General features: G+C 41.8%; 1 protein-coding gene across 1 annotated transcript in view; it reads right to left on the reverse strand.

The window, feature by feature from the left end:
* Positions 1-16,342, reverse strand: part of itgb5 (integrin, beta 5) — a 53,777-nt gene extending 37,435 nt beyond the window's left edge. Inside the window, exons 1-9 of the mRNA XM_080753175.1 lie at positions 15,776-16,342; positions 14,971-15,056; positions 14,211-14,418; positions 13,546-13,795; positions 11,661-11,829; positions 9,625-9,786; positions 8,369-8,464; positions 8,165-8,254; positions 4,535-4,669 (exon numbers count right to left, since the gene is read on the reverse strand). Coding sequence (XP_080609301.1) covers positions 4,535-4,669; positions 8,165-8,254; positions 8,369-8,464; positions 9,625-9,786; positions 11,661-11,829; positions 13,546-13,795; positions 14,211-14,418; positions 14,971-15,056; positions 15,776-15,854 — 1,275 coding nt within the window. The 5' untranslated portion in view covers positions 15,855-16,342. The remainder of the gene's footprint in view (positions 1-4,534; positions 4,670-8,164; positions 8,255-8,368; positions 8,465-9,624; positions 9,787-11,660; positions 11,830-13,545; positions 13,796-14,210; positions 14,419-14,970; positions 15,057-15,775) is intronic.
* Between the last annotated feature and the right edge of the window lie 6,542 nt (positions 16,343-22,884).

The raw sequence follows: 22,884 nt of genomic DNA on the forward strand, positions 1-22,884 counted from the left end.
AGAGAGATGAAGCAGGGACCCCCACAACCTTCTCATAGATTCCATATTGTTTCATTGTTTGACAGCAAAATCATCAGTATTTTGGATTAATGTCAATGTGTGTTTTCAGATACGTATTTAACTACTTAAAGGGGTATTCCACTTTCAACAGGGAGCAGTGGTAGGGCCTCTCTCCACATACACACCCATTGTAACTTCAAACTTCATTTTAACCATGATAGATTCATTAAAAACACCCATTATTTTTTCTGGTGACTCATATTACCCTCCTAATACGTGAGCAGGCCGTGTTTTTTCAATAACTTTTTTCATGTATTTGTAATAATATTTTGGGAAAATGGAAACAATGAAATACAAACAAATAATTATTAAAAATAAATGAAAAAAGTTATCGAAAAAACACGGCCTGCTCACGTATTATGAGTCACCAGAAAAAAAATAATGGGTGTTTTTAATGAATCTATCATGTTTAAAATGAAGTTTGAAGTTACAATGTGTGTGTGTGGGGAGAGGCCCTGGGCCTGGAGGGCCTGGCAACATTTACATCAAATATCTAAATATTTAATCAATCTAATTAAAAACTGTTCAGGGTGTTCATAAAAGCCTGATTAGATGATAAAATTACCAAAAGTTTTTTTGAAAGTGAAATATCCCTTTAGATCGTCAATACATAACTTGACATTTCACTCTGTACTTAGACTGCTCTTTTTCCCCTCAACACCAAACGTCTTTTCCGAAAATAGACGATCTACAAGCTCACAACGCCTCGCAGTGCGAGGAGTTGTGAGCTTGTAGATCTGCTATTTTTGTTGAAAGGCTGTAGTGGCATTTCCATAAAGCCATTTTTTGTGCATTAAGGCTTTTGCGCATAAATCTTTTTATGGAAACACTTCAAAATTCGAATAAACTTTCATTTTTCGCAAAAAGATTTATGCGCTTGGAGGAGGTGGATTTTGGGGCTTAATCGAAAAAACGAAATGCTCAAATGGAAATGGAAACACTAAGCGAATAGGTTTTCAATTAAAATACATTGAACTCGCATGATATCGATTTGGCTGAAGGGAGCTACTAACTTGTTGGCGCCATCTTCCCCACTATTGTATCTTGCATCGGATTTTACGGCGCTGTTGTGTGCACTGCCTCGTCCGTCACATCACCCAAGTACGGTAAATCCTGGCTAACACCGGCTCGACAAACCGTGTTGCGTGCCAAAAGTGGCCGATCTACAAGCTCACAGCACCTCGCATCCGCGACGCGTTGTGAGCTTGTAGATCGGCCAACTTCCAGACGCAGAGGTCTCCCAAGAATCCCATTTCAACAGTGGATGGAAACAGGCTAAATTTGCTTTTTCTTTTTTCGAATTTCTGATAATTCGCTTCCCATTTTCGAATATGCTTTATGGAAACGCAACTAGTGGCGGTATGATGTAATGTGAAATGGAGTATGCTGGAAGACAGAATAATCACACGCTTAATTCCTTGCATCTTGCATGCGCACAAAACACATGTATACCAGCATACAAGCGACTCCTACATAGAAAGTTAGAAACAGATAAAGTTGGCATGACACAGACGTATTTCCCCCAACATAATGATCCTTAGCTATTAGATTATGGAGGAGTTTCAAATTCTGACTACTTTGCCTGGTTGTTGAGGTGCATTCACATTCACAATTTCTTTGAGTGACGCTATTCAATATTAAATCCATGTGATGGGAGGTACCGGTACATGGTCCTGATATGTCACAAGTTCAGTCTGTCTGCGTTCGGTTGGTGCAGTGGTAAAGTCAGTAGGATACAACAGCAGAAATGTGTATGGGGAGGAATCATTTGGCATAACGACTAAATTGAGGAGAGAAAGGGGTAAAAACTTGAAAGCTAAATTCACCCGCTTGCCAGAGAACCTCGCAGTTTACAATGGGAAAGCGAAAATACAAACATCCTTGTACATTCTAACCACATCGGGTGGTTTAGAGAAGTAATGTCAACTCCTTAACTCCAGAAAAACAGTCAGAAACCGTACCAAAATCATGGCACTGTGTCTTTAAGACTTGCGTCTTCCAAATGTCTCTCGAAATCTAATGAGAATCTCATGACCAAATGGCCATCATTGTAACAGTGGATAAATAATTCTGATGATGGCATTCTCATGACTGCCTGGCATTCATGTTAAAATGAGAACACGATCTGCGCAGAATGTAAAACAAAAACACAAGCCATAATCTAATTCAAAAGCTTCTAGTTTGTTTAGACAAAATGTATGTATCTGAAGAGATTGCGTGGAGCATTAGCATAGACCTGACACCATCCACATGCAAGGTTCTATTCAGTAGTCCTATGGCTCTGAGAGCCTTGCAGTGAAAAGGATGCTGAATACGCTTGGGCCTGCTTTTTCCTTGCTGGACTCCTTTGTGTGTTTCAAGGCTGTGTGTGCATCACAAACCCCCTTCTGCCTACTTTTGTCTGAGGTCATTGAGATGCAGCTTTAGGCTCGGTGGGGCATAGTGACTGACACCTGGGCTTTTGGCCACTTCCTCCATACAGAGCAGGAAGATTTGGCGACGCAAATAGCCTGCTCCATAACCCTCACCCCCCAACCACACAGGGCCCCTCCACCACCAAAGCTCTGGAGATGGTCTCTCACCCCTTTATTTTGCATGCAACACCCACTGCCTACTCCCACGCCCTACCCTCACATAACATTCTAGCAGATAAATGCAGAAGCTGGGAAACAAGCACGGGAGGGTGGGGAGGGGTGTATTGGGGTTCCCTGTGTGGTGGCCTCTACAAAGTAGCCTCTTGCTAATACATTCAATGGCTCCTGCACTCAATACAAAGCTCTATTGAAACCCGTGTGGAATATAAAAAAGGGGCGGCAGAGGGATTTGGACTTCACAAAATTCAAAGGTGATTAAGATGTGCGTGATCCAGCGACACCTGACCTCGTTGTCTTGTTCGATGAGACAGGATGAGGAAAGGGTGTTCCAACGGGGTGAATGCTCCCATCATGTTGGACACAGGCCGAATAACAGCCGTGGAAAAAGACACTGGTCTTCTGCTAATACTGCTATTCATCATTCATCATTCCCCTTCCACAAAAAAAAAAGAAACTCTCGCTGAAGACCTTCTTTGAATACCACTGCTCCTTGTGTTCCATCTACACCCCATTCATCCCAAGCACGAATTCCAAAATAGTTACTCCACAGGAATGAAAAGCATAACTCATGCCCAGGTCCAGTGCCCCGGAGAAGCACGGTCGCCGGTTAATCATTATGGGTTCAACTCCCACTGTTCTCTTGGCCCCTTCCCGTGGTCCCCTGTGGTTCTGGCCTCTTCTACAACCTTCTCTCTGAAAATAACCAACGTCTGCCTCCCGTCATCCTCCATTCAATGATGCACAATCACATTCCCAGACGGAGACTGCGGCTGCAGCGGGACCTGCAGACAGCAAGGGGCTGCAGAGATGAAACCCCTGAGATCCTTCTGGGGGGACAATGAGTGAAACTTGGCCAGCCTCCCTGTATATGTGTTGACTGTTGATTGATTCCAGCCGAGACGCGCCGCAGCGAAAATGTTCCCGGAGGAATGAGCAGCATCTGCCAAGATAGCCGTGTGGTGGGGACAAGTGGCCATTCCTTCTTTCAAATAGGGAAGAGAGGCTTTATCTGCCCTAAGTAGTGCATCGAATATCTGCATGCGGCAAAGATAACCAGGAAGCAGTTTGAACATAGAAAATAATAAAATAATTCAGTGACAATTTTAAGGTTGTTCCTACAGCTGAGAAGAGAATGCAAGCAAAGAATGCAAAGACTATTGTGTCCTGCAGTGAACTGTCTGGCCAAGACAACTTAATACACTCTGTTAGTCAGTCAGGGTGATTCTCATTAAGCTGTGGTTAGTGGTTACAGATCTCCACAGGCCAATGCCGCCTCTTAGGAAATGGTGGAGGAGGACAATATACACCTCATTCCCACTCCTCTCTCAGCCACCGCAGTTTGATCTCATGAGACAGGGGCTGTACTACTACAACGAAGATTTAAAGGTCACACAGCGTTCGCTGCATGCTGCCAAGACGCAACTACATTTCTTTAGTCGCTGGATGGATGCTTGGATGGATATCCCGCTCCCAGCTAAGGAGAGCCCATTAAGGCGTACTGCAGGTATACAGTACACCTCATAGTGAATCTGTCCACAGCCTATAATACCCTCGGGGGCCATTATTCATTTACACTGTCACCATGAGGCCATCCTCATCCGCTGCATTTAGAAGGCAGAGGATGAACTGTGAGGCACAGATATATGCCCTCCTTCATAATTCATATCCTTTTAGAGCGGATCTGTGGTGACCTTCCAATATACCTTTATAAGGCTTTAGATAAGTGCCATCAAAATGGCAAGAATTGCTCTCTTGTAAAAGGTGAGGCCAGATGCAACCAGGTCCAAAATATGATCAAAACATCAAGATAGCGGAAGGTGGGTCACTGAACTCCCAGAGAGGAGTCTGACAGAATAGTACAGAACAGTGAGGAGACTCACAGTATCTCCTATCTTCAGGTCAGAACACTTCCGGAGGCCCGGCAGTGGCTGTCCGTCCTGGCAGGTGGCCGTGAAGGACAGACTGATGTCCTCTGGGTGGTCCCACACGGTCAGCTCCACTTTGGAACGGATGTTCTGAGGAGGAAGGAGAGAGGAAAGGATGTGAGAGAAGAGAAAGACACATGCTTGATAGCAGAACAGTGGAGGGTAGCATAGCAGAAACCTTTTGAATTGTTTTAACCACTTGTAAATGGTAAATGGTGCATTACATTCACCCATCCACACACACTTTCACACACCGACGACGGCAGAGGAAACCATGCAAGGCACCAACCTGCTCATCAGGAGCAATTAGGGGTTCAGTCAGTGTCTTGCTCAAGGACACTTTGACACTAACTCAGGGGGAGTCTGTGATCGAACTGGGAACCTTCTGGTTCCCAAGCGGCCACTCTACCCCTCAGCCACTGCCGCTCCACTTAAGCCCTATATACTGTACTTCATTGATCGGGTCCCTCGGGGGTCTATTCTTGGCCCCCTTCTTTTTTTCCCTCTACACCAAATACCTTCACAGAAGAGATACGATATACCGTACATTCTCATAACGCCTTGCAAACTTGTAGCTCGCCAAATGTTCGCCTAATGACATGCTTATAATACGGACGATAAGGTTCATGTGGTTATTAAGACTTAGCCAGTAGTTCGTGTTGTAACCATTGAATCACGCTAAACAGTATATCAAATCCTGTTTGTGCATCAGTCTTGGCAAAAAGGGTTTATTAGTGGTTGCAACCCTTTGCATGTAAAATGTTTCAAATGCCCTGAAACTGTGGAGCACAGTAATATGCTACCACACAACAATTTATAATGAAACCAGTGAACCACCACCATCTGCCTGGTCATGATGGTTACTCAATCTGTTTGCAGGCAGAGTGGAAAAGAGCGGAACACAGGGAATGTGAGAGAATAATTTGCCTTGGTTAGGCAGATTTATACAGCTAAGTCTGCCTTTTCTATTCTAAAGCCAAAGCCACAAAAGGCCAAGCATGGATCGAAACCGTACGTGCATATGTGTATGAGATGCTACAGCTGTGCAGTGTGCCAGCTTGATTTGCATCTGTGAAGCATATGCAGACCTAACCGTGTGTTCATTCATGTGCACTTCGCTTCACAGCTACAGTACATGATAGCGACAGGCCTAAATCAAATCCATACCTGATGTCACAGAAACATGTTTGCTTGTGCATGTTCACTCTCTCTTCTCTGACCATCACTTAAATGCAATCAAAGCAAACAGACAGTATTATTCTGCTCTACTAACAATTTATCAAGAAACAAAACAAAAAAAGGTTATGCAACGCAACCTCACAACACTTGGCAAAGTCAGTGGAGCTAACCAATCTCAGTGTGGTGAATCTAATGTTGCACAGGGAATGTTAATGAGGTCCTGAGTCACAACAAAACATTCTAACTCAGTCCCACACATTGAATATTGCAAGTCTTTGTTTGATATATGTTTGACTTACAGAGTTAGCAGTGTGTCCTTATTTTTCATGGGCAAAAAACAAGTTGCCGTTCTTACTAGCCAAGCCAAGGGAATGTTTTAACAAAGTCCCACACAGTTAAGAATACATTTAGGGAAAGGCTTACGAAATGTAGAAAATTAGCTTGGTGTTAAAATGCTAAAGGAAATTCTTCCCTTCTTCACTTGCTCCAGAAAATGTAATTATATAAACGTCAGCATAGAAGTAACTAGAACAAGGCCAGCAAGACAAAGTAGTTAACAGTGGGCAGATGATGAAACAAAATTACAGCTTTTTTTGGCTGACTCAACTGGGCCCAATGTTAAAAATGCTGATTATATTCGTAATTTTATTTACATTTCTACTGTTGTCCAAATGGACCTTAGAGTAGCACTGTTTTAAATCCTCTCTTCCCATGAATCTGAATAACAATAATAATATAATGAATGACACATCTAACAATGTATTTCCCAATTGTTCTTGCGTAAATCAACAAAGCTGTCAAAATAAATATTTGGCAAACTTATTCCAAATAAACGTGTCTTTTGGAATAGATTATAATCACATGTTCACAATACAGAGGAGGAATGTTAGCACCCCCAAAAACAGAAGAACCAGATCTCTTCAAGTGACCCTGCTGGAATACATTTCCTGTCAGACTGTGAGCAGCAGGCGACTGAATAGAGATTGAAACCAGCCCATGTCATGGTAATAAAATGTCATTAGTACAGTGTGATTTCTCCTGGTGGTTAATGGCAGACGACTACCTCACCCTTAAAAGGATGCTTATTATAGCCATTACCATGGGTCTTACATTTATTTACCTAGCGTTTGTATTATACACAGTAAAATACTCTGTGTGCATTTGTCTCTTTGTGGATCTGAGTTTACAGATGTAACCACATTGACTTGTTTCCTTCTACTGTCTACTGCTCAGCCAAGAGGCAATCCCTGTGGGACATGGGGAGATATTGTACAGTTCAGGCAGCACTATCTGTCAACCAGGCCTAAAGGTGGTTGCACACTGCTGCGTTTTTCGGGCCGAATATCGGAGTGAATTTCGGAGCACGCAAATAAAAAAATCAAGCTCACGTTATGTCAATCACGTTTGCACACTGCCGCCCGTTTCGCGCACCACTCGGTCCCTTGCTCTCTCTATCTCTCTCTCTCTCCTTGCCCTGAAAAACGCATTTCGCAACGAAAAACGCAGCAGTGTGCAACCACCTTAACTGACACCATGGTCTGCAGTTCTCAATGGAAGAGTGGGAAACCCAACTCCAACCACTGCGGATGTCCTTAGATATTGTATTAACATACTCTACAGCAGGGGTCTTCAACAGGGGGTCCGTGACCCCTAGGGGGACCTCAGAGTTACTACAGGGGGTCCTTCAAATCTTCCAATCCTTTTTATATTAACAACTTGAACCCTAGTGTCCATATTCTGAGAACTGTAGCCAAAAATAGCAGATCTACAAGCTCACAATGCCTCGCGCTGCGAGGTGTTGTGAGATTGTAGGTTTGGTGTAGAGGGGAAAAAGAGTAGACTAAGTACAGAGTAAAAAGTCAGGTTTATTAGGTAATGACGGCTCAAGTGGTTAAATATGTATCTGAAAACACAAATTGACATGATTCCAAAATACACTGATGACTGTGCTGTCAAACGATGACTCTCTCTAAACTAAGGGGTCCTTGGACTGAAAACGTTGAAGACCCCTGCTCTACAGATTGGTTAATATATTCAAATAGGTTCCAGCAAGCAGCTTCAACATTGCTCAGTCTCACTTCCAGAGCATTCTTCCTGCTTTCTAGAATGCTCTCCATGACCTCGTCACTACTTTGCAGACATAACATCACGGTAGTTTTCCACTGTCACTGTTATGGCGTGGCCCACAGAAAAACATCTTATTACAACACACAGGCACTGACACATCCCGACCTTTTCCCTAGGAAAAGTGTTTAAATCTGCTTTTCCCTCCTGGTTTTGACTTTCTTTCTCTCTACTTCCCTCTCTCGCATTTCACCCACCCACCCACCCACCCACCCACACCCACCCACCCACACACACACACACACACACACACACAAATTTGTATTGTTTTTGTTAACTTACATTGTAGGCATTGATGATGAGTTGAATTATATTCTTTGAATCCTGGTCCAAAATCTCTACAGTTGTACCAGGTATCAGTGCAGTAAAATTCTACATTTAGATAAAATATGATTAGTAAGTTGTTTGGAAATATATGGTAGGATATTTACATTAATAATAACAATGGATGGATGCAAATTAAGTAAAAAAAACAAAAGAAAATACCTTATATATGACATACAGGCGCTTGGTAACTGCGAATATGAGATAAATGTTATTTTCTGCCAGTTTCTCCCCCAGGAGAGCCAGAGAAGGATAATCCTATACACAAAAGAGAAAGAGAGGGGAAAAAGAGAGACAGACAGACAGCATGAGAGACATGAACTTCCTCAATCCTCACACAATAAAGACCATACCTTCCTGTCAGGAAATTAGTAAAAGGAAGTCATTGCTCTTCTGATTTCGATGTTGAGTTTATATTAGACTCCCCAGCCATGTCCTCTTTTCTTCTTTACAAGGGTAAACTAAAGAATGTTAACCTTTATTTTATTCTACGGAGGATGATTTAATTGCCATCCAAAAGCAGTATTTAACAATCTTTACATTTCAGTAAATTTAAAAAAGAAGAAAAAATGAAAGATATCTAACTTTAGGGTCCAAGGTTGTAGGTGTTGTGGTTTTTATCAATGCGTGTATCAACACGACGTTGGGATTTTCATGTGCTAACTTAATTCATTTTTACTTCATTATATGCATTATGGAGGTACAGCTCAATCAGCTGCTCCAGAAGACCTGCTCAGAAGCCAACATTAAGTGGTTAAGAGTTAAATGTACTGTTAGCTTCCACTATAACCAACTCTGTCCCTCCTTCTGCAAACCACTGACTGCACCTAGCTATTGTGTGTATATAGGCAAACAAGCTGAATTTGACTGTATAGTTATGTAATGTTTAAATTACCTCAGTCCATTTCATCTCAAGTCATTCAAATAAGCCTTTTCTTAAAACTAAATTAACCTACCTAATTAAATTGGCCATGAATACAGCTCCCAAATTAGTTATTTGGGCTTGGCTCAGAGCCAAGTAGAGCCTCATAAACTTACTTCCTGGTGAAATTCTACTCCTGGCTGTCTGTTAAAGGGGAGTGACAAGGTCAAGATATTATGTTTAAGTCATCACACAAAGTAAAACCTGCCTAAATCCAAAGTCCACTCATACGCAGATTGAACAATGCCAGGGTGGCATAGCTGCTCCTGGCATAAGAAAGTGTTTTGAAAAGAGCCACGGTTTCAGGTTTCTCATCGGATTGTGTGTTGCTGCAAGAAAACCTGCCGTAATTTCTGTTAAAGGTGATTTCAAGAGTGGAGAGCATAAAATTCACATTCATTGTTACATAAATTACATCACTCTTGTATCAATGTTTTAGCTTTTTATCTGTGCCAAACAGCAGGATAAAAAAGACACACTGAATCTCCAGCCTTACCATCTTAGTGGAAGCACTGTACTCATTCTTGTCATCAAGGTGGCAGTATCCGTCATGGGGCTGGACCAGGCCACCAAGCTTGCCATCCAAAGCAAGGTGAGGCACATCGTCTGTGGCGAACACTAGCAGGTGGAAGGCCTCTTTCCTCCAACCTATTCTCTCCTGTTCAGGCAGAGGACATAATACGCCATGACTCAGTCACTTTATTATCATTAGTGTGGTTGCTACAGGCAACCAGACTATTGTTCTTGTCCATTTTTATTCTGTAAACTTTTATTTCACCTATAGTAAACCTTTTTTTTCTGTAACCTTTTATGTAAACCCATAACCCCAAAAGTCCTTTGAGTTCAATATACGTTTTCTGTCCTTTTTCTGATTGGAGAATATAATGTCCAGTCAGACAGGATTGGTCATGCTTCACATGACATCACAATATTTCATATAAATGGTAAGACGGAATTCATTTCCCAGCGGATTCCTCGCGGCTCGCGCAACCATACTTGTAATTTCCCAGAATTGCACCTTTCTAGTTTTGGAGTTGCTTTAGCATGCAGCTGTAACTAGAGAGATTCATTAACTTCATTTTCAACACAAACTTGCTAGGGTCTAGTGATTAATAAAATGAAAAACACATTGAATAATCACTAGGCCTACATATTTCAGATACACTCCATAACTTCTTGAGGACCAGCCAAACAATAGCATCCAGAATTTTCTCTATCAGGCCCAGTTCCTGGCCATAATCAATGTGAAACAGTGGGAACAATAGGCAGTGACAGAGCGTTAGATAGAGTGCTGACTAATGGCATGGCACTAAACAAACCTAACCTTTCAGCCAGCAGCAGAGGCATAAAGGCAGACATTTGTCATGGGATCGGACATTGTGTGCCAGCTACAGTGTACAATAGAAATGTGGGCTTTCCCGTTACACAGAAGCCTCTTTGATGAAAAACTATAGTCATGATTGTATTACCCAGCCTGGGCAGTGCAGTGGTGGCGTATGTTGTGCGAGAAGCTTTTAGTTTGATATCTAGACTAGGCCGGTCACTGAACCATGACCATTTCCTGTTAAGATCTTTGTTTTTTTCCCCTAAGGAAACAAATACCACTGATAGTTGTGTATTCCTGCTCTATTCTTTGATTGACAGCTACATTTTTCTGTTATCAGAGCAAATGTGACTATTAATGTGGAAGCCCATTTCCGCCACTGAGTAAAAATAAAAAGGGCATAGTTGAGAACTTTTTCAAAATAAAGAAATATATATTTTTACAATTCTGACAAGGTTTTAATCATATCTACGAGGGGAAAAAAGCAAGAAAAAAAAAAGATCCTGAGATATTAAGTTGGAAAAGTTTTGGAAAAAACTTTTAGCTTTTCACAGTGGCGGAAATGGGCTGCCTTCCATAACTTATTCTTTCACCATGTCTCCAAATAAATTAATGTTACAAATTATGTCGACCATTTTCCTTAACTGAACAATTGAAATAAGAATAGCCAACTTCAATTAAGCCTTTGGACTGCCCCCGGCCCAGCCCCCTAACCAGCCAATGTTTGAAATGTGTCAAGTGGCAGTAAATTACAAGGCACGACCTACTTGGAGGGAGTCTTTCTCTTCCTGTAGAAAACAATTAAACTTGGAGCGGGAAACAAGGATATGACTGAGCCTGCCAATGATGACTCGTCCTCATGTTTAACCAGCTGCACCAGACTGCACTTCCTATCTGCCCCCCAGGCCCCCACCCCCACCCTCACCCCCACGCAAGTTCTTTTAATTAACAGAGCAAATCGGACAGCAGTTCATAATGGGTGCATCTCAGTAGTACAACAGCAGCTTCCTCAACATCTAACCAACAAAGCAACATCCTCAGCATTAATTTCACTCAGTTACAAATGGATAAATGAACACATACTGTATGGTTGGGCTATTGTACTATAATCAATAGACATTTCATCGAAACCGTGATATCCCAAACATACTTAAGCCGGGATGTTCTGTCACTTTGCGGAAACACAACCTGCCTGACTGACAGCTAACCTTACAAACGGCGGCCTGCAGGATCGCGTCGAATCCGCCCTCGGGTGCATCTCGGTTGCGAGATACCATCTGCTTCTGTACCTCCTTGTTGAAGCTGTCCACCTCATCTGTCAGGGAGAGGATGTGGCGGAAACCGAAGGAAGGGACACAGTTGGGGAAAAGCTTGTATCTGTGTTGAAAAACAGAAAAGATCCTTTACTTTGACAGTCATACGGGTACACATTATACTGTATTATTTTTGTATGCTTTAACTATTGAAAAATAGCAGATCTACAAGCTCACAGCGCTGCACCGAGTGCCGCGCTGCAAGCTTGTAGATCTGCTATTTTTGAAAAATCGTGAAAATTAGAATTTTGACACGATTCTATAAGTGTCTTTTGAATCCTTCAAAGGTTTTTTGAAAAACCAATGTTTCTATGTAAGCAATCTGGCTAGCCATCGTCAAAGAAAAGGTGTCAGAGGTTCTCAAACCTTTTCATGTGAAGGACCCCCAAAATGATATATATTTGGCCAGGGACCCCCATCTCAAAATATCTAGTTCCAGGGACCACCCAGAAGCAAAATTTGAGTTACAAACGTTCGCTTTAAAAATACATATATTTGCACACATTTTCAAAAATAGCAGATCTACAAGCTCTGTAGATCGCAAGCTCGTATATCTGCTATTTTTCACTGGTTAAAGCATTCAATAATTCTAGGCCTAAATGGGTTTTTAAGGCAGTAAGCCATTTTTTCCCCCACCTTGACTATTGCCTGTGTTTTCCTGTAACGTTCTTTGTGCAAATTCAGATTTCTTCTACAAACAACCGCACATGGTCGTCATTTGCACTGACGATAGTGTGCGGTTGTTGTCAAGGAGATTATTCAGACGCCTGAAAGTCCTTGACAACGGTGCGCTATTAAACCTCTTCTTTAGCAAGTGACGACAGCGTGCAGGTGTTTTTTATACTTTCATCTGTAAGTGAATCTCATCCAACACACCTGTCACAGATTTTAAGTAGGTGCAAGATACTTTTGATTTAACTATGTTCATTTAATAAAAACAACATGCATTGATAGATTCAACGTGATTGCAAGCTTGTAGACCTAGTATTATTTGCTAAATGCTTCCCTATTTTCACCTATTATGACATGCCCAAAATACGGACGCTAGATTTCATGTGGTTAAGAATCAGTATTATTGATTCCAGGTTATCAATCCACAATGGTCGCAATGATTTTATTTCCATCTTCCAGTCAACTTCATAGCCTAAATCTAGGCCATTCCATTTGGCTGTTTGAGTGGGGTGGAGCAACGAGAGAGGTGAGGAGGAGCGATATGAAGTGCACATGTCATCTGTGCCTTTAATGTTTCCCTGCAGTGTTGCAATGTCTGTATGACACAAACACACAATCCCATAACCTAGTTAGGAAGTGATGCGCGAGGTTGGCCAGCACGTTAGTGTGTAGAGTAATCTCACCTCCAGGGCAAATGTGGTCTGCGGCAGCTTTTCAGCCACTATTCTTCTGCCTATCAGCCTGCTCTCATCAACAAAGCTTAGCATCAACAACACGCACATGGCGTGGGTGGACAGTAGCCACTTTTGAGAGCTGCTTCTTCAATGTATCATACAGAATAACTACAATAAGGAATCACACATTCCCACAGCTGTAAAATCTCTCACTATGCATCTTTCACGAATGGTTAAAAATAGAACTTGGAATAAATTATTCATTTTCATTCTCCCTCCCAACTGTCAAGAGAAAACATTTTGTGAACAGCCTGCCAAGCAGTCTCACATCAAGCTGATGCTTATTAACAGAATGTCCCAACAGTTACATGAAAGCAGGCCTTCACTCAGAATTTAAAACAATTAACAAAAAAACTCTTGCTGTCCTTCCTCACCCATTGCATGGATTCTGTTGGTACTTGGGTGCTGTGTAAGAGAAGGGGGACATGTTCTTATCCACAAAGGAGCCAAAGCCCAGCCTGAAGTTGCTGGTGAGTTTGCCCATTTCCTGAGCCAGCTTTGTGCCCAGGTTGCGGATCATGTCCAGGTCGTCTTTCATGGAGAGGGACAGATCCATCAAGTAGTAGAGATCCACTGGATAGTCCTCCACCTGCCGTACTTGCACCTCAAACTCAGTCGGGTCCCCTAGATAGGTGGATAGAAGGCGATGGTGTCATCAACTTCAAGTTTATTGACAAATGAAAAGTTTACAGGTCAGGAGTGGGTGAAATGATTTTCCAATACAAGCTCCCAAGGTTTTGCGAAACATAGTCATAGGAATTGAGAAGGAAAACGGTTTGTAAAAAAGCTGAAAATCATAGTCTATAGTGCAAGTAAGAGACAACATTCAGCAGTTATCAAACCTTTAAGTTTATAGCAGTGTGGCAGCAATGGCACTATCACAGACATGCTTTTCAAACTGTGAATAAGGCCATTGTATATACTGTATATTACGGAGTAGGCAGTTACAGAGCCTACAATACATAATGATGGTTAACCATGGCAGCCCTGAGGACAGGAATTCAATGAGTTCACACAGTACTGTTGTGTTACAAGATACCTGGCCGCAGGCTCAGGGAGATCTTCTGAGGCATGATCTGGATGACATCGTACTGGGTTGGCCCAGACCCTTTAGAGCTGAGGGGGGTGTTCTTTAGTATGGAACTGGAGCTGCTTGGATACTCAATGAAGCGGGCCTCGCAGCCTCTCTTCTGAAGGTTCTGACTGAGGTCACATCGCGAAGTCAGTGTCCTCACCCTCCCAAAATCCTGTAGGACAAAAACCCACAAATCTGTCAACACAACTGTAGTGATCATCCTCACAACCTAATCAGAATGGGGTGGTGTGTTTGTATGTCTGTCTGTATGTACATCTGCAACTCCACGTTCAGTAGTTGTTCAATTGTCTAAAAAACATAATACAAAAATCAACAACGCATGTTCCTTGCTGACCATCAACCTTTTTTTTTTTTTTTTTTTTACTTTTTAGTTATCATTAATGATGATTCATCGTCATAAATAGAGTGGCTGAGAATTGCAGAGGGGCCAAGTTGACATTGTTCATTTGTTGCACATTTGTCGCATGTTGGCTACATTAATCTTTCATTTGGGACGGGACTGTAAAGCTATTTGAGGTTTGGCAGCTGACATGGTTATGGACAAGGCATGCAGTAAGTAACCTCATGTGTCATTTTTGTTGTCGGATAGAAATTTCTCCAGATTGAAAAAGGTTATGTGCGTCAAGTGTCATCCATCCGGCTACAGTTGTTTAACAACACCGTCCATGCAGGCATGCACAATTCTAAACATTTCACTTTGTACCTCTTTTGCGCACCAGGCGCAACTGGGGTGAATGAGAAGGCATTCTTCACAAGATGTAGCACTGCCACTCATACAGACGTTCAGACCTGAGCACAGAAGAAACATCATGGTACAAAGCCACACAAAAGGCAAAATGAATTATGGAATTATGTTAGATAAACATATGGATCCTGCAGGCATTCTTCTACTCCACAGAAACACTAGGTGTGATGCTAATAGTTTTATTTTTGTCCAACTCTGTCCATGTGGTTGCATTGTTTATGGAGTTTGAATAGCTATACACTATTACAGTATTATAACTATGAGTTGGACCAGTTAAACTGCAATAAAGGACCATTTCACTGGTTAAAGTCGCCTTAAAATGATTCTAGCAAAGCTAGCTGTGACATTAACTCACTATAACGCTGACCAGAGCTAATGGAAAACATAGGCACATGGGCAGTGTGTAAGTAACTAAGTACATTTACTTAAGTACTGTACTTGAGTACAATTTTGAGGCATTTGTACTTTACTTGAGTAGGCCCCATTTCCAATACTCTACTCCAGGCAAATATTGTACTTTTACTCCACCACTATTTTAACAGTTTTCAAAATATTTTTACATTTGAAAACTTGCGATATGTGACATTATGCATAGATTAGGACTTTTACTTTTGTACCATTTTGACACCAATACTTGCTGTACTTTTACTCAAGTACATTTTGAATTCCGGACTTGTACAGTAACAAGAGTATTTCTAAATAGCAGTATTGATACTTGTAGGCCTACTTCAGTAAAATGTGAGTACTTTTCCCACCACTGTACCTTGCCCACTGTGTATAAATAACTCCAGAAGCATGCAGCACAGAGTGCTCCGCCACATCAACATCCCCGGCGTCCACATGTTGCCACTCGGCGTGTTGTTGGGTTTCTAATTCGTCTCAGTGAATTTGTCGCCGACACCGTTCAGTAGCCCTCCGGTCTGATCCCTCATTGGGTTCAGCTCACTTGATCGGTGCCAGATACAAAAAGTGAGCCGCACTCTGACCTTTTCAGCTTTACAAAAGTGCTTGTTCTTCTTTTCTCAAGATGAAGGCGCCGTGCAAGCAAGCGTTAATATCCATTCTTCTACAATATTCCACTAAAAGAATTAGACGACACGATCTTGAGACGAAGTCAACTGATTTACACTCGCTGCCTGGGCGCCTCTGCAGCCTTCCACGTCCATGGTTCGCCCATGGCTGGTTCGAACTCAAGTCATTTCTCCACCGGAGAAAAGTTTGATCAGTCTGATACGCTGAAAAACCTCTTGATGACAAGTTGAATAATCCTAAAATCACTTATGTGCACTCAAATCCCCAGGCGTCCTGCTTTCACCCACTAAAGTTTTGTTGTTCGTCCTCTCCTCTCCCGTTCGTATCCCAGTTGGGAGTCTCCGCCCATTCCTAGCTGGGAGGCAGAGGATCACCATTAACCCGTATAACTCCAGTAGTGGTGTGTCTTGACGTTCATTATCTCCCATAACACTTATAGTCTATACCTATACTTTAATAATCGCAGGACAAACTAATCGCAGGACAAACTAATCAAGTTTAAGGTTCATAAGGCTTGGATTTAAAGGAGTAGTTCACCACTTTTCAACCTGTCTTCATATAATAGGTCCTCACTAATGTTCATAATAAAGTAGCACAATTTTTTTCTATTCAGTCTGGGTCTCATAGGAGAGCTGTCAAATCCTTCTACCGGTGACATCGTTTGACAAAAAAAAGTTAAATATTTTTGAAAAAAAATATTTAGATTTTTATTATCACGAGAACAATGGCTTCCACTTTAACATTGCAACTTTTTCAGGAATAGAAAGCCTGCAGTTTCTATTAGCTTGCATTTCCCATTGATGATGTCACCGGTAGAAGGATTTGACCCACCCACAGCTCTCCTATGAGACCCAAACTGAGTAGATTTTTTTTTTGATATTTTACCATGAACATTAGTGAGGACCTATTATATGAAGATAGGTTGAAAAGTGGTGGAGTGCCCCTTTAAGAATTTCAATGCAGTGTTAAAATATACTAAAATATATTGCTGTAATATCAAGTCAAACTGTGCTGAGATCTAGTCTAATCTCTACAGTTCAATGAGTCGGGACTAACCACCAATGTGAGAATCTGAGCAATAGTCAAAACTCAGACATAATATTGACAATATTTACTCAGCACATACTGCGATTCATCCATAAGCTCCCAGCAGTGTCTGTTCTACTTATAGCAACATATCCTAGCCCAGAGTTGACAATCCAATTAGGACTTGCTGACTAGTGAGTCACACATGTGCTGGTTCATACAAGGGACACCAATGAGCAACTGCTGCTGAAACCACATTCAACTTAAAAGTACTTTTATTTACCAATAAACACAAGGAAACAAGTTTTTTTTTAAACAAAAACAAATAAATCTGCAATGCGATTTTAACAAAGTCTAACACAAAAAGAATGCATATTTATGCATCATTCTGATGCATGCATACAAATATTTATGCATGTATGCACTATGCAGTAATGCAGTATAAACTGGACTCAATTAAGTCCCAACAAATGTTCATATATACACAAAGCATCAATCTTGATGAATGTGATGCATGCATAGTTTGCATGCAAATAAAATCTTCAAGCAAATAAGTATGCATGTAGTCACAACAACTTGAAAGAAAAAGCCAACGGCTACGTAACTGCAACCTCCAGCCGCAAACAACTCGGATGCCATCTGTACCCAAGTTGCAATACCGTCCTCCACCCACGCATGAAACAGAAAAGTAATCTTGTTGCATTAAATTATGATAAACTCAACCAATATTCCAGCTGTATGGAAAGCTTGGGGTATGCCCTTTGTATGAAAAAAAATCCGTTCACTCAACGTCCTACTGCATACACCACCCTTTGGAAATTACACATCCAGGGAATTTATATATATATATATATATATATAAAAATGAAAATTACACATCCCATATGCAGCCATGGAGTGATTTAAAATGAGTATTTCCAAACACGAACAAAGAAAAGATGGCTGCACAAGTTTAACAGAAAGTTGCTCAGAACATGACAGTGGACTCCTTTTTGTTTTTTGTTTTTCCAAACAAAAACCTGACAGAGCAAATAGGATAACCCAAGCTTTCCATAAAGCTGCAATATCGGTTGAGCTTATGATCATTTAATACAATCAGATGACTTTTTCGTTTCATTCATGGGCTCTATTGATTCCTTTTTTTCCTGGCACGTTAGTTGTTTATTACAATCAGGAGGATTTTGCAACTTCGATTTAGATAGCATCCAGGTTGCCTGCGGCTATGCTACCTCATGGTGTTGTGGTGTGTGTCATCAACAAGTCAGAAGCCATGTTCTCAATTTCCCTGAGAGGCAAGCCACTGAGGACACCCCGATGTTTAACTCGTAGCTCCTTCAAAGCACCCACTATTGCCTCTCTCCCAACTCCTGGATGGCGCTCTTTCAGACGTGCAATCAAGGTATCAAAACTGCCCATGGTGCCATAGTGTTGGGGCACAAATGTGCATCTGGCTGTGGGCACGACACACACCACATTCTGCTTCGCCGGGCTGCAGAGCAGCAACTGTCGGGGCATCATCTGGAAAATAGAGAGCAGATGAACAAAAATTAGAGACCTCATTAAGAGACTGCAACCCTATAGCCCAATACTACACAGTTGAGGTAAGCTTAACTCATTTTTCATCATAACGTAGGCACTGCATTTGATTAGCAATGCCTGGAGGGGGAAAGCTGGTGACGTATTAAGACCATAATAAAAAACAAATGCTATAATGGTTTTGTTATATTATACATAATCAGAAGCTATGTTTGAATAATTCATTTCTAATCAACTGCGCAACAGAGCGATACATCTCGATACACAAGTGGACTAGTTACATCATGACAGGGTAACACACAACTCAAATACACGCGTTGTGGCCCACCCATCTGACAACTCAAGTGGGCCCGATTCATAAAGGTTTGAAAGAACGCTGAAAGAAGAGTATCTTCTCACCACCTTCGTTGCAGTGTTACTGGAATCAGTCGATGTTTTAGGTTTCAGGAGAACCTCTGAGGGCCCAGGCCTGCTGCTGCTGAATGAGGTGCCCTGCTGTTGGGCTTGACCTTGGCTTCCAGTCCTCTGTTGGTTGATTTGCTCTACATGTAAAGCATGGCCCTGTATTTTGCGACCGTTCATCTCCATCACTGCAGCCTCCGCAAACTCCGCTCCAGGTACAGTCACTATAGCATCTCTGAAGAACAAGATCAGTAATTATAACACAGACGATGAGAATGATTGCGAATAGGACCGTCACTTCAATAACTCATTGCAAAAAAGTAATGACTTTCTCTGCCACGTGACGAGTTTTGTGTTTTGACACTGGATGGCGCTGTTCGCTAGCCTATAGGCCAATGATGTGTTTACAAACATTAAGACTGAATGCACAGGTGACTTTCATGTAATCAATTCCCAAGAGATCCCCAAACATGTTGTTTTGAGGAGCGCTTGTTTCAGTTCATTCAACCACCTCTTGTGTGTTGGCTAGTGAGGTATGCCCTAGCGAGACTTATATATACATTCCATTGCGCAACAGTATTGTGCGTCGACAGTAGCTGATATACAAGTTCACATCGCATTGCGGATGTGACCGTTTTGAGCTTGGAGGACTGCCATTTTCAGCCGTTCTAGGCTTCATGGACTGCATCTGGGCGAGCAATAACAGGGACTGGTGCCTTGATCATGAGGAGCACTTCCTGCGTTCTAATGACTGGAGTTGGGGTTTGAAGTTAAAAAAAAAAGAAAAAAGAAAATTGAAACCGTTTTCAATAGCCATCATTGTTTACAATGAACAGAAACCCAAGGATTACATATTTCAAGAGAGAGATCCCAGTAAAATCCAATGCATTCTTCTTCCACACTGGGAGAAAGTTTGATGGAATTAATTTTCACACATGAGAACGGTGGTTAATTTGGTGCCTACCTGAGCACACATATTGGTTCTTATTAGTGTGATGTGGACCATTATGGCATCTATGGGCACCAAATATTTTCTGATTCTACCGACGTCACCTAACACGTCGATGACTTAACCCGAACAGAAAGCCTTTCCCTTATTTAGCAATAAAAAAAAAAAAAAAAAAAAAATGAATGTGGTAGAGAGACTGGGTTGACGTGGAAGCCTCTTATCTTTGGAGTGGATCGTCACGAGTGGACAGGGGTCATTTTCCAATTCTAGGAGACCTGTGGGTGTCTCCAATGATCCCGTGCGCAGAGCCAAGCGACGCATTTTTTATTTCAAAGGTAGGTGAAAAGCGCTCCGAGTTGGGGTCGCCCGCTGGCCTAGAGGTCCAGGCACATACCACATAGGCTCTAATACATGACAATGCATCGTGGGTTCGAATCCCGACGACCTTTGCGCCGTGTCACTCCCCTACTCTCCCCATTTCTTATCAGTATAATGTCCTATAAATAAAGGCAAAAAAAAAAAACGCTCTGAATCATGGCAGAGAATGAGTTTAAAAAAAGAAAGAAGAAAATGGCAGCACTCCAAAAAAAAATGCAAGACTGACGCAAATGCACAACATTAGTAATTTATTTTCAGGGAGGTGCAGGCAATCTGATGGTCAACCCTTTTCAGTGAGATGCGCAGGACAATGATTTGACACAGCTGAGGTAGGCGTAGACGGCCTGGCGTTTACTCACGGAGCGACCCAGGCGTAGGCGGCCTGGCGTTTACTCACGGAGCGACCCAGAGAACACAGGAGTTGTGTTGCTCCATGTCTGAAAGGTCCTTATCATGATATTTGTTGCCATCAAATAAAAATCAGATAAGATACAAACTTGTGTAGCACAAACAGGAGGCTTACCCAAGTTGGCTACTCAGGGTGGAGATGCTGACAACAGAGGGATGATATTTCTCAAACCAGATCATCACATCAGCCTGGGAAAACAAATGGTTTAAAAATCCATTTAGGCCTGAACACATTATTACGCAATATTTTATGCTTTAAATATTAAAAAATAGCAGATATACAAGCTCACAGCGCGGCACCGAGTGCCGCGCTGCGAGCTTGTAGATCTGCTATTTTTGAAAAAGTTGTGAAAATGTGTGCAAATCTTTGAATATATGTATTTTCAAAGCGAACGTTTGTAACTCAAATTTTGCTTCTGGGTGGTCCCTGGAACTAAATATTTTGAGATACGGGTCCGTGGCCAAATTCATATCATTTTTGGGGTCCTTCACATGAAAAGGTTTGAGAACCACTGACACAGTAGTCTCTCAAGAACAGACTAACTGAGCTCCAGTTAAGTGAAAAGAACCTTTTCTTTGACGATGGCTGGCCAGATTGCTGACATAGAAACAGGTTTTTTCCAAAAATCTCAGAAGGATTCAAAAGACACTTATAGAATCGGGTCAAAATTCAAATTTTCACGATTTTTCAAAAATAGCAGATCTACAAGCTCGCAGCGCGGCACTCGGTGCCGCGCTGTGAGCTTGTATATCTGCTATTTTTCAATAGTTAAAGCATAAAATATGTGTTCAGGTCTAAATGGTTTAAATTAAGGCTCCTGCTGTCCTCTGGTGGCCATTTAAAGAATGACAGTGATCATTAAGTTCATTTATCAGGATACAATCAAGACCGTTTCCCTCTCCACCAGATCAGATGCCATTTCTGAGTATCAAAATGTATGAGATGACATAACAAGGTTCAGACTTGCCTCTGTCACAGTACAGGGTAGATTGGAAACATGGAGGAAAAAGCCTCTCCCCTCCTCCCTTGCTGTACCTGGAGGAAATGTTAAGGACCATTCTGGTATCAGTAAGTCTATTCACATCTTATACAGTAGTATTGATTTCTTCGACGAAAAATGTTCGACTACCCTTAATAAAAAAAAAGGCTATGATGACTGAACTAAATATAGTGACAATTAGCCTTATTCACGGCCCGCCCACTCAGCATCCCCCGGGTGCTGAAGTCACATTTTGAAGGGGAAATCCTACTATAGCCTATCCACGACTTTCCAACGCCCCATAGTGCAATGCGCAGACGCTGTACCGAGCTTCCGGCGCCACAGCCGAGTGTGATCTACAAGCTCACAACGGTTGCATCTGCGACGCGACGTGAGCTTGTATGGCTGCTGTTGAACCGGAAGTGTGGTCCAAACAGGTCCAAATAATCTCCAGTAAACTCCCGCGGAAACAGGTGGATAAAGTTAACACAGAAATCGCAAATTTAATGCAATTTCCGAATAGTAAAGTATAAAATACGGCTAGCATGATCAAGAACACAAGATAGTAAAAGGCACAAAGCATTATAATTTACTTTACTGTTCGAAATAATGATTTGTTGGCTTTAAAGGAGCTATAGTCAACTTTGTTTACATTCTAGTGAATCTAGTCTATAGACTAGGATGTAAACAAAGTGTCGGCCCTACAATGAAAAAGTTGACTATAGCTCCTTTAAGTCCAGCTATTTCTGTTATAGTTTCCCCTTCTAAATTGATGTCAGCACCCGGGGATGCTGAGAAATTTGCTGAGTGGGCGGGCCGTGAATAAGGCTTATTGGTTAGTCATTTTATGTTTGGTTGCACTTGGGGTGGAAATCTACAAGCTCACAACAAGCTTGTAGATTGGCCATTCAACAAGCTTGTAGATTGGCCATTTTCAGCATGCAACATGTAAAAATCTTTGGGAAACCTAGGAATACAGTTATTACACAGCTCATTTTGTTCTAAGAAACTAGCACCAATGTAGTGTTTACCATCCTTTTTCTCTTTTGTCTCTGATGAACCCCCTTTACGCTCAGGAGAAGGCTCTAGGTCCTCCTCAGCATCATACCATGCCTCACTTGTATTCATCCCTTGGAATTCACCTGGTGTTTATAAAGGACA

The sequence above is a fragment of the Nannobrachium achirus genome (genome assembly GCF_963921795.1).
Source record: "Nannobrachium achirus genome assembly, chromosome: 22".
Taxonomy (NCBI): domain Eukaryota; kingdom Metazoa; phylum Chordata; class Actinopteri; order Myctophiformes; family Myctophidae; genus Nannobrachium; species Nannobrachium achirus.